Source organism: Rhodamnia argentea, chromosome 10 (assembly GCF_020921035.1).
Source record: "Rhodamnia argentea isolate NSW1041297 chromosome 10, ASM2092103v1, whole genome shotgun sequence".
Taxonomy (NCBI): Eukaryota; Viridiplantae; Streptophyta; class Magnoliopsida; order Myrtales; family Myrtaceae; genus Rhodamnia; species Rhodamnia argentea.
The window spans coordinates 17,211,098-17,225,904 of NC_063159.1; the positions used below are offsets into that span (position 1 = coordinate 17,211,098).

The 14,807-nt window shown below is 40.2% G+C and overlaps 2 protein-coding genes across 2 annotated transcripts; one reads left to right on the forward strand and one right to left on the reverse strand.

The window, feature by feature from the left end:
- Nucleotides 1–48: 48 nt before the first annotated feature.
- LOC115731688 (trihelix transcription factor ASIL2-like) lies at nt 49–3,015 on the forward strand. Its single transcript, XM_030662371.2, has 2 exons — nt 49–1,199; nt 2,628–3,015. The coding sequence occupies exons 1-2, from the start codon at nt 296–298 to the stop codon at nt 2,639–2,641; spliced, it is 918 nt and encodes a 305-aa protein (XP_030518231.2). The 5' UTR covers nt 49–295; the 3' UTR covers nt 2,642–3,015.
- Nucleotides 3,016–9,430: 6,415 nt separating this feature from the next.
- Nucleotides 9,431–13,449, reverse strand: LOC115731699 (protein LIGHT-DEPENDENT SHORT HYPOCOTYLS 10). The gene is made up of 2 exons (XM_030662378.2): nt 12,792–13,449; nt 9,431–9,728 (listed from the first exon to the last, which is right to left on the reverse strand). The coding sequence occupies exon 1, from the start codon at nt 13,323–13,325 to the stop codon at nt 12,795–12,797; it is 531 nt and encodes a 176-aa protein (XP_030518238.1). The 5' UTR covers nt 13,326–13,449; the 3' UTR covers nt 9,431–9,728; nt 12,792–12,794.
- Between the last annotated feature and the right edge of the window lie 1,358 nt (nt 13,450–14,807).

A 14,807-nucleotide genomic window follows, 5' to 3' on the forward strand; every position in this document is an offset into this window, starting at 1 on the left:
TACAAAGGGTGGGGAGGACGGACGAAAGCCCAATCTATCGAGCACAGCCCATGAATACAAAAAGCTCACACTTCACCACCGTCGTCGGCTCAGACCGCCCTCCGGCTCCCCCCACGCTGCACCTCTCCGAACCAGCCGGCTCCCCTCTGATTCAACACTTGGGCTCGTTTCAAAAATATAATCTTTATCTTCCCCACCCCGCCACTGAGTCGCACCACACCATCGTTCCCCCCCTCTCCTCCTCTCTTGTCCTCATCATAACCTCAGAGACCCTCGCCGTCGTTTCCTCCCCCCCATGGAGCCCCCCAACGGGACTCCCCCGCCGTCCCCTTCCCCTCCCCCGCCGCCCCGCCCCTCCGCCACCCCCCTCCCTCCCCTCCGCGAGGACTGCTGGACCGAGGGCTCCACCTTCGCCCTCATCGAGGCCTGGGGCGACCGCTACCGAGCCCTCGACCGCGGCAACTTCTCCCAGCAGGACTGGCAGGACGTCGCCGACTCCGTCAACTCCCGCCCCGGCGCCCCCTCCTCCGGCAAGCCCCGCCGCACCGGCGTCCAGTGCAAGAACCGCATCGACACGCTCAAGAAGAAGTTCAAGCTCGAGAAGGCTAGGGTTTCGGATCCCCGCGACGGCCCCGGCGGCGGCTACCTCAGCCCCTGGCCTTTCTTCGCCGGCCTCGACGCCCTGATCGGATCCAACTTCCCGCCGAGGAAGCCCTCGCGGTCGCCGACGCCCCCGCCGGCATCCCGATCGAGGCCGAAGCGAGGGGCCTCTCAGCCGGCTCGGAGCATGCTGCCGGCGGTGACCGTGCCGGTGCGCCCCCGGAGCCACAACCGGACGAAGCGCGCGCCGGCGAGGTCCCCCGCCGGCGGATCGTTTTTCCGGCCTGCCTTCTCGGCGGCGGACGAGGAAGTTGCCGAGGGGGAGGGATCGGAGCGGTCCAGCTCGAGGACGAAATTGAGGTCCGGGAAGGGGAGCGTGGAGAGGAGGGAGAGAGGGTACGCGGAGTTAGCTGAGGCGATAGAGAGGTTGGGGCAGATATACGAGAGAGTGGAGAGGAAGAAGGCGAGGGAGATGATAGAGCTGGAGAAGCAGAGGATGCAGTTCGCCAAGGACTTGGAGCAGCAGAGGATGCGGTGGTTCTTGGAGACGCAGATTCACCTCCAAAAGATCAAGAAACTGAAGCAGACTCCAATCGACGGTAATGGGCTTTGATTTTCCGGCTATATCGCCGTGATTAATCTTTGGTTTTCCGGCTGGAAGACTATTTTGCTCTGTTTTCTCTCGTAATTATTCATCAACTTCGCAGTTACTAGGAAGATTATACGTCCTTTGAGACATTGCTATTGTTGCTTACGGTATGTGCCGATACAAGTCAGGGAGACGGAACAATTTTGTTGTTATTGCTATGTTGTTGTCTTGTGGGAGAAGTGGTGATGTCAATTACATGTGTGAACTGTGAAGTTGGTTCACCATGTTTGGGCTGGGATGGGCCGTGGAGTTAAGAGTGCTCTGTCACTGTGACACCTTGTGGCTTTGAGGGTGGGCAAAAGCCTAGAGACTCTGTAGTGGCCACTTGCGCGGGTCTCTTTGCAGAGTTTCTTTCACATGAAAGGAGCCTTCCTGTGTGAGCCTCACATAGAAGATAGAGAGCAGTTTTATTTTAGACGATGCCTATGGACTTCTCTCTGATAGTGGAGAGGAAAAGTGCAGATCTTGCGCGATCTGATATCGGATCCGTATGCAAGTGCCTGGGATGTGGAGATTCAGATCATGGGACCGCTGAAGAGAATTCTTCGGTCGATGTTTACATGCCCCTAAGTTAGTCATGCCATACTTTCCACGGTTGGTCGGGTTTTCTGAGCGAGAAGTACGTTGATGCCTTCATTTTTCCTATCGGTAACCAGATACTTAAAGGGGAACGGGTGGATATATTCTTCCTGAGTTAGACGCGTATAAAAGCTAATTCGCATTGCATCTAGCCGTTTTCTTCTGAGCTCCTTGGATTCTGCTCGTGTTTAAGCTCTTGCATTCCTATGATGTTCTCTGGTTCTCTGAGATGCTACATGGGCCAACTCCATAGCAAACCATCCCAGGCTGTTCAGCACTTTTTGTTTGATGCTTATATCGGCACTTGATGCTTTATGGTTATTTCATTAGAATCTGAAGTCTTTGTATGGATAGCTCAATTGAGACTTGCATCTATGATATAAACCTGTAGAAGCATATGACTTTTCAAATGTTGCTGTGGGCATAGATATGCAAAAATCGTGAATGAAGTATTTTTTTTTTAAATTAATTTCGTGCATGTATTTCACTTTTATATCCAATTTTTTCGCTGCAGTGATCAAAAAGACTTTCTTTTTGGATGCACAGGTGATCATAATTTCATGTGCTTTGGAATTGAGGGGAAATTGTCAAATTTCACTCGAACATCCTTTGAGTCTATAAGTTAGAAATATTAAACTCTACAAATTTATATATCAAGGGGTCAGAAAACATGTTTCTGTTACTGTGCTCTTCAAAATTTTGTTGGCTTTCAAGTTTCGACCTTTTCGTGTCTTGTATTGCAAGATTTCTGCAATAATTTGCTAAGAATGCTGAGTGAGTGTGATCTTCTTTGTTTCAGAGAGTTATTTGTAGATGGTCATGTCTGGGAGAGTCTGCAAGTCCCAGCTCCAAACATGGTATCGGCTTTCCTACCTGCAAAAATGTTCCGGTCGTCTCTTAAGTGAGAGTTATCAGAAAGGTACTCTTCGACGAAGCTCAGGAAGAAGTTTGGTTGCTTTTTGTATTTTGTTGGTTAGGCCAGTTAGTTTAACGTTTCTCTGTGGGCAAGAAGTGCTAGAATTTACAGATAATAGGTTGGATTGACCATGTTTATATTATATCCCAGATGTAAATTTCTCCTTTTTCTTGAGAAGCTTGCACAGGACTTCCATGCTGGAGGTGATCTAGGCCCGATTGTTCAATGCTTGAACTTCTTAAGTTATTGGTATATTCGAGGTAATTGAGAATGAACCCTTGGTATGTTGCTTCATCAAACGACTTACCCCTTCGACTCATTATAAAAAGACGACCCAAGATAATATACCGTCTCTCTCTCTCTCTCTCTCTCTCCAAAGAAGTAATTCGACAGTTCAAAAGAAGCGTGATTGATGGTGCTCCTAAACTATAGTACTCGTGTAGATTTCTAAAGTTCAAGCACATCATGCCCATACAGGAAGAAGATCAAGATCTTGGTTCACATGCGCAAAGTAAGAGAGTATTCTTACGGAACGTTATGCTGGTACCCCGATGGAATGAATATGTGCTAAATCACTTCGTTAATCAATTACGCAAATCAATCTTATTTAGCGCCTTTACTGGATAAAATTGGTTAGTTTGTCGGTGAGACAAGACATGATGCAATGTGGACAGGTGGGCCTAAATAAAAATTTCCTTAATCTTTCGGCATTTAACAATAATCGGATAAGTACATTGAATGTCCGAAAACTTGTCATGAATGTTCAATTTTGAGTCCTAAAACTTATAAGTACAATGAAGTTCTACAACTTGTCAAATTGGTGCGATTAAGTCATTTAGTTAACTTCATCCAACTTGGCTAACGAAGAATCTTGACATACCTTTTTTGCTATTTCCTCTCTCCTATGTGGCGTTGATGTAATTTTTTTTTGGTTAAAACATGGAAAAACAAGGCCAAAATGATGTCGTTTTCATCTAAATTTGATTTTTAAATCTATATATTAATTAAATTATATTAAAAATAAACTAATTTTTTTAAAGGGGAAGCCAGGAGAGGGCGAGTAAGGGCCTCGTCATTGCAGCCCCACCATCGCAAGAAAGGGCCAGCAAAGGTGCACGAGGAGCGGTGGGCTAGCGACCTTGGCCAATCGCAAGTGAGGGCCGCCGCCCCACCCTCACAAGTGGCAGCCTTCGACAAGATCGAGGTGAGGGTAAACGACCCGGGCGAGGGCGGACGACCCCGGGTCAAGGTCTTTTGCCCTCGCCCGGATCTTTCCAAAGGGTCATGAACCTTGCCCAAGGTTCAACCCTCCCTTGCGGTCGACCGGGGTCGCCGGCCACCGGCGGGGCTTGGCAACCTTGGCACTTGCTGCACCATCACCGGCCTTTTTGACTATGGTAGGCCCTCGCTCTCTTTTGGCTTGCTCCTTTTTTTTTATTTAGTTTATTTTTAATCTAATTTAATTAATAATCAAATTTGAAAATCATATGAAATAAAACGACATTGTTTTGGCCTTTCTTGTCATGCTTTAGCCTTTTCGGTGTCAAGTAAGTGAGAGAAAATATTTAAAAAATCACGATAGTGTTTTCGTTAATCAAGTTGGACAGAGCTAACGAAAAAAATTAATTACACAAATTTGACAAGTTTTAGAACTTGATTACACTTTTTCAAAATTTAGGACTCAATTAAAATATTATGTTGATGCATTTTTCCCAAAAGTAGCAAACCCAAAATTTATTCACTTTCCTTTTTTTTTTCTTGTATATCTATGTCGGATTGTGTTGTCATAATTAGAACATGCTTTTTAAAAAAAAATTAAGTGGGTATTACCATGTAAAAAATTTCCAATTCATGTTGTCGATTAAATTTAATGACTGATTGCGTGAGTATGAATAACTTTAACAAGGTCACATCTATATACTTACGTTTTTGTTGTGCATACCGCTAGCAAATATCTATGAACTTACAATTGGCGAAGGCTGTGACCCTCATCGCGGTTGGTGAGGACTCGTAGCCCTGGCTCATTGGTCGGCGAAGGTCGCCGGTGGCCTACTGAAGGCCCTAACAAAGGAAAAGAAAAGAAAAAGATAGGGAAAAAAAATGAAAAAGTTTGTCCACTTCAGAAAAATTTTCGGGCAAAATTGGCCGAATGGACTGAAATGACACAAATTCAAAATGTTTAGGACTCAATAAAGAAAAAGGTTTATGATTGAATTGACACAATTATAATAGGTTTGAGATTGTTTTGGTAATTTTGCTTTGTTTTTTCTTTCTTATAGTGGGCTATGGGATAACAAGATGAAACCTAAAAAGATCTTTTTAAAGCCTTTAATATCCTTAAAAAACCTTTAACTTTAACTCTTGTCTCGGTTCTACTTTTTATCTCATAAAAAGCCTCAATTTGATATCTGGTCTAGATTCCACCAATAAATAACCCTCAACTTTAGGTCATGTCTCAATTTTATCATGAACCTTTTTTTTGTTCTACGAAAAACTCCCAAGGTAAAAATTTTACTTTCTAATAAAAACCCTCAAACTTTTAGTTGAGTCACAAATTTGCCCCCATTAACCCTGTGTTCAAAAATTCTCGTTGACAATTGAGAATTGAAAAATTCTCAAGCACGAACTGTTTGTGCGTCTCGAGCGCGAACTTCCCGACCGTGAGAGATGGAACATTCTCAAGCATGAGAGATCGAAGACCGACTTGGATATTTTGATGGAGGGTTAGTAGAGGCAGATTTAGAAATTACGTAAAATTTGGTAATCTTTTATGAGAGACAAAGTAAAAAGCTCAACCTAAAGCTGAGATTTTTTATAAGACAAAAATAAGCTTAGGCTACAATTGGTATTTGATCTAAAATTGAGGGTTTTTTTATAAGAGAAAAAATGCACAAGGTAGAATTGAGATTGGACTTAAAGTATAGGATTTTTTATGGGACAAAAAAGTTTAGGGTAGAATTAGGAGTGCAAATAAAGTTTGAGGTTTTTTATTGAACAAAAGGTAAAATTAGGACAAGACATAAAGTTTGGATATTTTTTTAGGGTAACAGTTACATTCCCCAATGCAAAATTTCGAAAGATGATTTAAATTAAATCAAAGCTTTGTATTAAATGATTTTGAAAGGACAGTCAAAGTTTATTAATTATGGATTGACAAAAATTATTATTAGATGTGGAAGTTCTATGAAAAATATTAAGGTGTCTCAATGTGCATTTTTTTTATACTTCATTGAATGTAATTTCTTTTTTATACCCCGATAGTTTCTTATAAGCTCCGCGTAGGAGGGTCTCACTACGGTAAAGAAAAAAAAAAACTCACAAATTCTCTAATATAAAAAATAAAGAGACTTGAATTTGTTTTTCAAGACTAATAAAATAATAAATAACATATTCGCCACAAGAGGGAACCTTGACGTAGAAAGACGAAAAATGAGTAAGTTGCGGAGAAGCATAAGAAGGGGCTAATTTTTTTTTACCTTATAAACAACACCAAGTTTTGGTCCTAAATAAGACCTTAAAAGGTTTCGTCTGAATTTTGAGACATAAAAATTCGAGGGTATTCCAGAGATGAAGGCAAGAAAAATATTTTCTCTCAATTTGGGGGTGGTGGTGGAGAGGGAAGACTCTACGTCATCTTCGAATGGCTATTGCCGAGTAGGCTCGTATAGTGGTGACCCGAGCCTGCGGTGAGTCATTGGAGTTTCGCCTCCTATGTTGTCGGCGTGTGTGTACTAGCTTGACATAGAAAGATAGAAAAATGGGCAAGTTACGAATAAACTAAGAAGGGGCTAATTTTTTTTTTTTACCTTATAAACGACACCAAGTTTTGGCCCTAAATAAGACCTTAAAAGGTTTCGTCTGAACTTTGAGACATAAAAATTCGAGGTTATTAATGAAATGAAGGAAAGAAAAATATTTTCTCTCAAGTTGGGGGGTGGTGGAGAAAGAAAATTCTACGTTGTTTTCGGATGGCTACTATCGGGTAGGTAGATATAATAATGACCTGCGTCTAGGGTGAGTCATTGGAGTTCGACTCTTACGTTATCGGCTTGTGCTTTGCACAATATTTGTCAACTAGCTTGAAATAGAAAAACAAAAAAATGGGTAAGCTGCAGACAAGCATAAGAAGGGGATATATATATATATATATAGAGACACATACACACAACACCAAGTTTAAATTTGAAGTAAATAACTAAATCAAAGAAAACTGTGCTAAATTGAAAATATAATTTATACGACTTTTGGTTCGATTTCCACGTGGAAAAGAGTGGTAAAATGTTATCCACGTGGCTTGGATAGGAGATTCTTTTTTGGTCAGAGGATAGCAAACTTCAATGAGCATACTTTACATACACGAAGTCTCTCTTCATCCAATAACTCATTAATCTTCAGTGGACATTTCTAAAATGGTAGAGAGGCACGCTTATGCATTCTTCATTCCGCATATCAGATTGTTTCTAATAGATTTTACCATTCTTGATGTTGCTTATATACGAGATTTCAAGGTCCTGTAGTTTTTCTCGACCTAAGAATTTAAATTTTTTTTATGTTGAACCCTCTAATAAAGAAAATGCATATTTCAATATTTTAAGTTGAACTTTCCAGAATGGCATAGAAGCGAGCTTTTGCATTCTTCATGCCACGTATAAGGAAAGTTATTCAAAAAATTCTAAACATATTGTGCGGCGGTCAATTCAGTCATAGATATTTCAATTGTGCGACTTTAGTTCTAAATCTTTTGATTACTTGCCAATTCATTCATAAACCTGCCAATTGTACAACTTCAGTCATAAACCTTTTTTTTTTTTTAATATTTGCCAATTTAGTTATAAATTTTTTGATGAATTACCAACGTAGTACTTCCGGATAGTTTGATTGAAAATCACCGATGTAGCATGGCTAGCTTTGCCGTGATTTTTTTTTTTAATTTTATAAAAACAATTCATGAACTTTTAAGTAATTTTCATTGGTTTTTTTTTTAATGTTTTCCTTCAAAGTGCTGGCGAGGCCGCCGATAACCGGTCGAGGGCCGACAACCTCTATTAGCCAGTGGGTAAGGACTGCGAAGCCCTCGCGGGCTGTGGGTGAGGGTCGCAGCCTCGCTGTGGCCTGTGAGGGCCTGATCAAGGGCTCACAACAACCTTGCCGGCCACAGCAAGGGCTCGTGAGGTGGCCCTCCCTCGGTGGTTGGCAGTGGTCGCCGATCCTCGTCTAGTGGCCAATGTAGATCGCCAACCCCGTGAAGAAAAAAATGAAAAGAAAAGAAAAATAATAATCACATTTCATTATTTTTTTAAAAATTAAAAATTATCCACGTCAGCTCCAGTTGTGCCACATAAGATGGCAAACGCTGATTGGATCGCCACGTTATCGATTTTCGAAAAAAAATTAGCCGAATGAATTTAATGGTAATCCGTTAAAAGGTTTAGGACTAAATTGACGAATGTTAAATAAGTTTAGGACAAAATTGGCACAAATGAAAGTTTTACGAACGAATCGATAAATTGTCGAAATGTTTAAGACTAAATTGACACAATGAAAAAAATTTATAACTGAATTGACTAATGTACAATAGGTTTAGGATTTTCAAGATAGTTTTCCCGCCACACACAAGTTTGACTCTCATGTAACTTTCTTTTCGTTTTGAGATTCGGAACTTATTGGTTCTTCATTTCACATCTAATTTGATTCTAATGTGATTTAACCCTTTTTAGTTATAATGCACATTGCTTATATATGAGACATCTCCCTCTATCTGTCTCTCTCCTTCTTGGGGCTTGATTTGAGCCACGAGGTTGGGGCCACAACCTCCATAATCCATATATATATTTGTAAATGACTTGCTAATTTCGATAAATAGTTACTATTACACAACTTTAATCTCGGCTGCTAACTTGTACTCTTTAACCAAATTATAAGACTCGAACTGTATTTATCCGTGTTGTTTCTTAAAGAAGACATCTATAAGTCGGTGGGTTTTCCAGAGTCGTTCCTCTTCTTTCATTCTTTCTTTCTCGACAAGTAGGTTATCTTTGTTTTCTGTGGGAGGACTGGTGCTACTATAAGATCTAAACCAGATTTTTCATAAATTTGTCATTTTTATGTGGAGAGGCTACTTTCATTCCAAATCCTCAAAGACAACCTCTTCCTTCTTTTTCTATTTTCTGCCATACGATTGAGCATATATCTAAACATGCGTACGTGCACTATGGAGAGAGAGAGAGTTTGCAACAATGTCAAGGGGTTCAACTCGTAAGCTACGATAAACATCTGAACAATATGGACATGCCCGATGGATTCATAACGAGAATAGGAAGAGGCCTCAAGTTGATGTTTGGAGGGAGTAACTTCAAGTCTTGGATCAATATCGGCCACACATTAATCCTTGCTATGATCATCCTGAATGCATGACTTGTAGATATCTCGATTAAGTTAGAACCGCGACGTCTAGGACTATTGCTGTGATCTCCTCATGCATGAACATATGTCCGAGCTATTACCTGGTCAAAGATATCTGTCACACGGGCATAACTAGTTTGCTGCTGTCAACTATCTACCCTAATTTCGACAGTTTGGGCTTTTATGAATCTACAAAGTAACATGGCGAAAAAAGCAAGAAGATATATGATTGGTGCAGTTCTGTAGAAGTAATTTACATAAGCAATCAAATTGCAAAATGAGGAGAAGACGAGCAAGGCAGAGATGATATATATGGATTTCAGCGACGAGTCGAAGTACACAAAAAGAAAAGACTACCTGAAGCACAAGCATATACTAACAAGAGTTGCTTGCTGTGACATATTAATAGTGCTCGAGAACGTGAAGCAAAAAATAAGGAGGCTTTTAAGCGCACCAGCAGCCCCAGGTGGTTATTTACATCATCAAATTGCATTGGCTCTCTACCAGGAGGCAAAAGCGGTGTGGGAAACCGCAAAAACCTGCCATTTTCTACCATTTCTTCTGATTATTATTAGCATGAGCCTGCATTAAAAGTTGAGCACCCCATATCAGAAAGTAAATACATCCAGAATGACTCTCCTAGGTATAGAATAATGTCGGAATGATTTGTTTTCCTTTTGGCACCAATAGGGTTTCATCTGGGTTGGCAAAAGTATATAGCAGGAATAGAAAGCACACAATGGTGGCCACAGGAATTCGGAAATTAGCTGTGTGAAAGTGGAACATTACCTGGTAGTTTAGTGTTATTTGACAACTAACTAAGAACTTAAATCAGGCTTGTTTTGGTGTAGCATTTGTGTCTTTTTCTTGAAAGAAGATTATTAACTACAATTAAGGATGAAGCATTTCAATTCCTCTGCCAAAACCAAAAGGTTGAAACAGCAATCATAGACTCATAGTTCTATGTTTGTGAGTTAAGTACTTAAACTAACTGATTTAATGTGGAAAGAAAATATCAAAATCCTACCTAGATTATATCAAGAATCATCAATCAGCCAGGTGCTAGATCCTCATCAAATCATGATGTTACTGAGCCTCTCCCGTGTCAGTGTAATATATTATTGACAAGGTTAATAAAAGAAGAAAAATCTATACAGACACATTCTTGAAATAGCCCTGCATAAACAGAATCACCTATTCGTTGAAACATTAGAGTACCGTTAGACACGTACAACCTATTGTAAGACAGCTCAGGTCAGTATAAAATGTTAGATCCGGAAGTATTAAGGATTGTGTAGCATCGGTGTTCTATACTAGCAGTTCAAAACTGCATTTGGGATTTACTTCTTCAATTCAACTATATATTCTGAAATTTAAAGAAATAGCAACTAATAGTGGGGACGAAACTCAAATGAACACAGTTGAAAAACTTCGGTAGTAGTATGTTAGGACAGGTTTCTGGAAAAAAAAAACGTCTCATAAGCAGGTAATTGCATAGTTTACAGAAAATGATGTCATTGCAAGAAGATCATTTCCACGACTGAAGGTCGGTGGCTAATGATGAATGATCGCGAAGTCCCTTTTTAAGTTTTTCTGTGTTTTTCGTTCTCTTGGCTCACATGTCACTAAACAAGCAGACAATTTAAGCTCTTTCACAAGCTTGAACAACTCCTTGTGGAGAGAGAGAGAGATGGATTTATGCATAACATGTTGTCTGAGCAGATTTTTCTTGTCCAGAAACTGTTACATTGAAGAGTTCAGGAACTTAACTCCTACCCTCCAAAAGCATCAACCCTCTTTCAGATTCGTTTCTGTAATTCTTAGCTGTTGGAGTCTTGTCTAAGAAGGCATGGCTCGGTTGATTTCAAGGCCTAAGTTCAAAGATTCATGGGACACCAAAATCCCTTAAGCCAAGCACTAATTCCTGATTAGGCTGTTTTTTAGATGGCCTATCTAGAAGATTTCTTCTGTTGTCTACCTCTAATATCTGATGAGCGTTTCTCATAAGTAATGAATTTTTTTCTAATCAAAAAAGGGGAAAGCATTAGCTCTCTATTAGGTTTGTTTGAATCTTCAATTAAGATGAGAGTTAATGGTCATTGCCATTCACTTGCCAAGGATTGGTCCTTGATGTTTTGTCATAGGATATCAAGATCCCAATTAAAATAGACCTTACGACTTCTTGATAGTGTTGCAAGTCTCAATGGGGTTAGAGATTTCATAGACTTCTGACCAAAAACCACCTTTTTCTTCTTCTCCAATTTCTTACTGAAATTAGCAATATACCGGGGGAATTTATAGAACTTTTAGGTGAGAGTTGAAAGAAGTGGGAAATGAAAGTAACTGCGTATCTACGAAGGAAACTTTCTTTTGCAGTTGGAAGAACGCGTGGAGTACATTGAGCGATGAGAGACACTTGATGGAGAAAATGATGGTCATAGAAAAATGTAATCGGACACAAAGATCATTCGATAATCAACCCAAAAGGGTTTAACTTCAACAAACACATTATATCTATGTGAATCCCACAAATTCAAGGCACTTTGTCATAAAAACAGTTCAGCTCCCTTGACAAAAATAGCCACAAGTTGTGTTATGGCAAGAAAGTAGACATGGTGAAGGCATAATACCCAAAATTAGGTGGATAAATGATACGGAGAAGATAACTGTTTGAATGAAATAATTTCTTTCTCTATGCTTCTTTCTAGATACGAGGAAAAGAGACAATACACAAGAAGGAAATGTCGGCTGGACAGTTGTTAATAAACAGCAACAAAATCTTTATGCTATGTCGTAGATTTATGGAATTTGAGACTGGCAATGATGGCATCTGCCACAAAGATTTTTTATATGAGGAAAAACCATTTTCGTGGGCGGTAAAATATTGATGAAGGATGCCTATATGAAACCTTAAACTTTGTTTAATCATTTCTTTCCACTGATTTGATCATTGTAAATCATGTCAACTTGGAAAAGCGTTCTATGAAGATTCACCGCCCATTCGGGGGGCACCAAAATCTTCAATGTCTTAATAGACCCAAATTTAGGGGAAAAAGTTATTCAAGGAGCCAATATAAAATATATTGATGTACCATGAACACTGTTCTTTGCATGACAGGTGATTATACAACCATTAAAATTTGACAGGTATTTGAAGGAGGAGATTGAAAAGAAGCTTCCTTAGATGTTTTTTCCATTAGCTCTCTGCTGTTCTCGAATCTCAGTGAATTTATGACATAATGACGATGATGGGTCTCAGCATGCTCACAGCTTCACGGAAATTCAAGAAAATATTCCTGAAGTTGTACAATGAAACTAGGGTTAAGGGGGTGTGTACAGAAAGAGCAGCATTGATCCAGATTTTAGATGTTTGACCATTTGCAGGAATCAACTCTCTCTCTTGCTTAATTTCTTCTTCAACTCGCAACTTCATTGATTGATCTATTGACTCTCCTCCTCGGAGACGTATCAATGTTATAACACGGTAAAAACATCAAGTACCAAGTGAATGCTTGATGCTTCACAACAGAGTTCAACGCCAATCTATGAAGCTAGAATCGATGTCGACAGTTACAAACTATGAAGAAGGAAGATGTGTGTGTGCTCTTCGAAGTGTAAGGGAAGCCAAATAAATGAGATTATTACCGCTTAACCTTGGAAATGCATGGCCGAACTTGATCCATCGCCGCCCTTATCTTGAGTCGAAGTGGCCTTCTTCTTCTTCTTGTATGGAATTCCTCTTGCCTTGGCTTGGCACTCCCTCACCTCCCTAAGGTACACCCTAATTGCACCGCTAGCAAAAGGGTTCGTCTCCGGGGACCCGCCATTCTCCTCGTAGGCAGCCCGGAGCCTCCCGATCAGGGCATCCAAGCTGCCCCAAGCTTGGCGGAGGGGGCATGTGCACGGCGCGGGGGGCTCGGGCTGCCCGTAGAACATGCACCCTTGCAAGTGGACCTTGGTCTTCCCGAATTGATCGAGGTACCGGAGGAACTCAAGAACATGGTTGCAATTGCACTGCGAGAGCGGGACTGGTGGCCTCTGGTTCCGCAGGTAATGGCCGAACGTGTTCCAATCTCGCCGCTTCTGGGATTCATATCGGCTCGGTGTCGCCGGCTGCTGGTCGCTAGGAGATCTGGATGACCCCAACTCGGCTGTCTCCTTTCCTCTTTCACTTGACATCTCTCTGGAAGAAGATGGGGTGAAATCTTTTCGGACTTGTTTTGATTAATATGGCACCATTTTGAGGGTAAAGCAACAGGAGGATTTTGGAGTGGAGGAAGAAGACGATCACATCATGGGGCCTAATTGCTTAGACATTAGCATATGGGCCACATGAAGCTGCTTTCTCTACTTCGTTGATATTTCGAATTTTACAGCTTTGTTTATTAATATAGTAGTACTGATGTTTACTTTACATTCCTCGGGTGAAATGAAATTCAATTTCACATTATCTGTCAACATAAGCTCTGTCATTTAATAAACCTAGATGTAACCATGACCTAAAGATTTTGAGTCCGTACACGCGCAAACGTCGCTCATTATGATGAATGAGTAAATAAAATATCATTGATCCTAACCTAGAAACTTTCACGCGTATGAAACCTCCATATCAATAAGAGCTGTTTTCAAACATGCAATAGTGGACGAATTCCCTAGTTTGTAATTTATAAAAGGGTATCGGCACGCGAAAGCCTAATAACCTAAAACTTTCGTGCGCCAATTCTTGTGCAAAAGAATACGAACTGTCCTCTTCCATAAAATTATTCTAGTAGAAAGAGCAGCCTTAGTAGTCCAGGATTGGACTCCTTTTAAGTCATTGGTGGAATCCCTGAAAGCGAATAGTACAAATTTGACTTTTTCTAAATGGAAAAGATGTGAATGAATGAGATCTACCCTTGAAGATTTCATGTCGCTATTGTGCTTGTCCTTTTCAGACATATAAACCTGAATGTACATTTGTAGAAGCTCTAGAAAACAAAAGACTTGCTAGATGTACTCAGAAAACTTAGCCCTGGAGAGATTCCAAGTCCAGTTGCTTGTCAAGATTTTGGAAGCAGAGCTCATGCATAAACAAATACGACACTGGAGAGGTCACATTACTGAACAATATAAATAAGGACTTTCCCTTTTGTTTTTGGAACTTGAAAAGAGAAGGGAAAACTTAAAAAAAAGGAAAAAGTATAGCAGGAGTGTCAATATTTATGTACGACGCTTACTTTAGTGCTAATATTTTTTTTGAATCACTTAAGTGCCAATTTTTTTTTTTAAAACGATTATTTCAGTGCCAACTTCGTTGAGCATTGCCGGAAAGCATATGTGGCGTCTACGTGGCTCGCCGGAGCATCATAGTCAGCAAAAAAAATAAAAATCAATAAAAATCAATAAAAAAAATCCACATAATATTAAAAAATAAAAATAAATTAAAAAACTGAAAATAAGCTAAAACCACTTCGTACCTTTACACGCATGATATTACATCCCACGACAAATAATCGTTTGAGTTCATTTATCAAAATGTCATTTCTTTTCCAAAATATTCACCTCGTTTTTTTATTTTATTTTATGAATAATTAACCACCTTAATCAATTTCCAAGTCCCGATTCAATAGTAGCGGCCTTGCTCCGCTCCGCTCGTGCTCTCTCCCACCTTGTTGTCGGGGA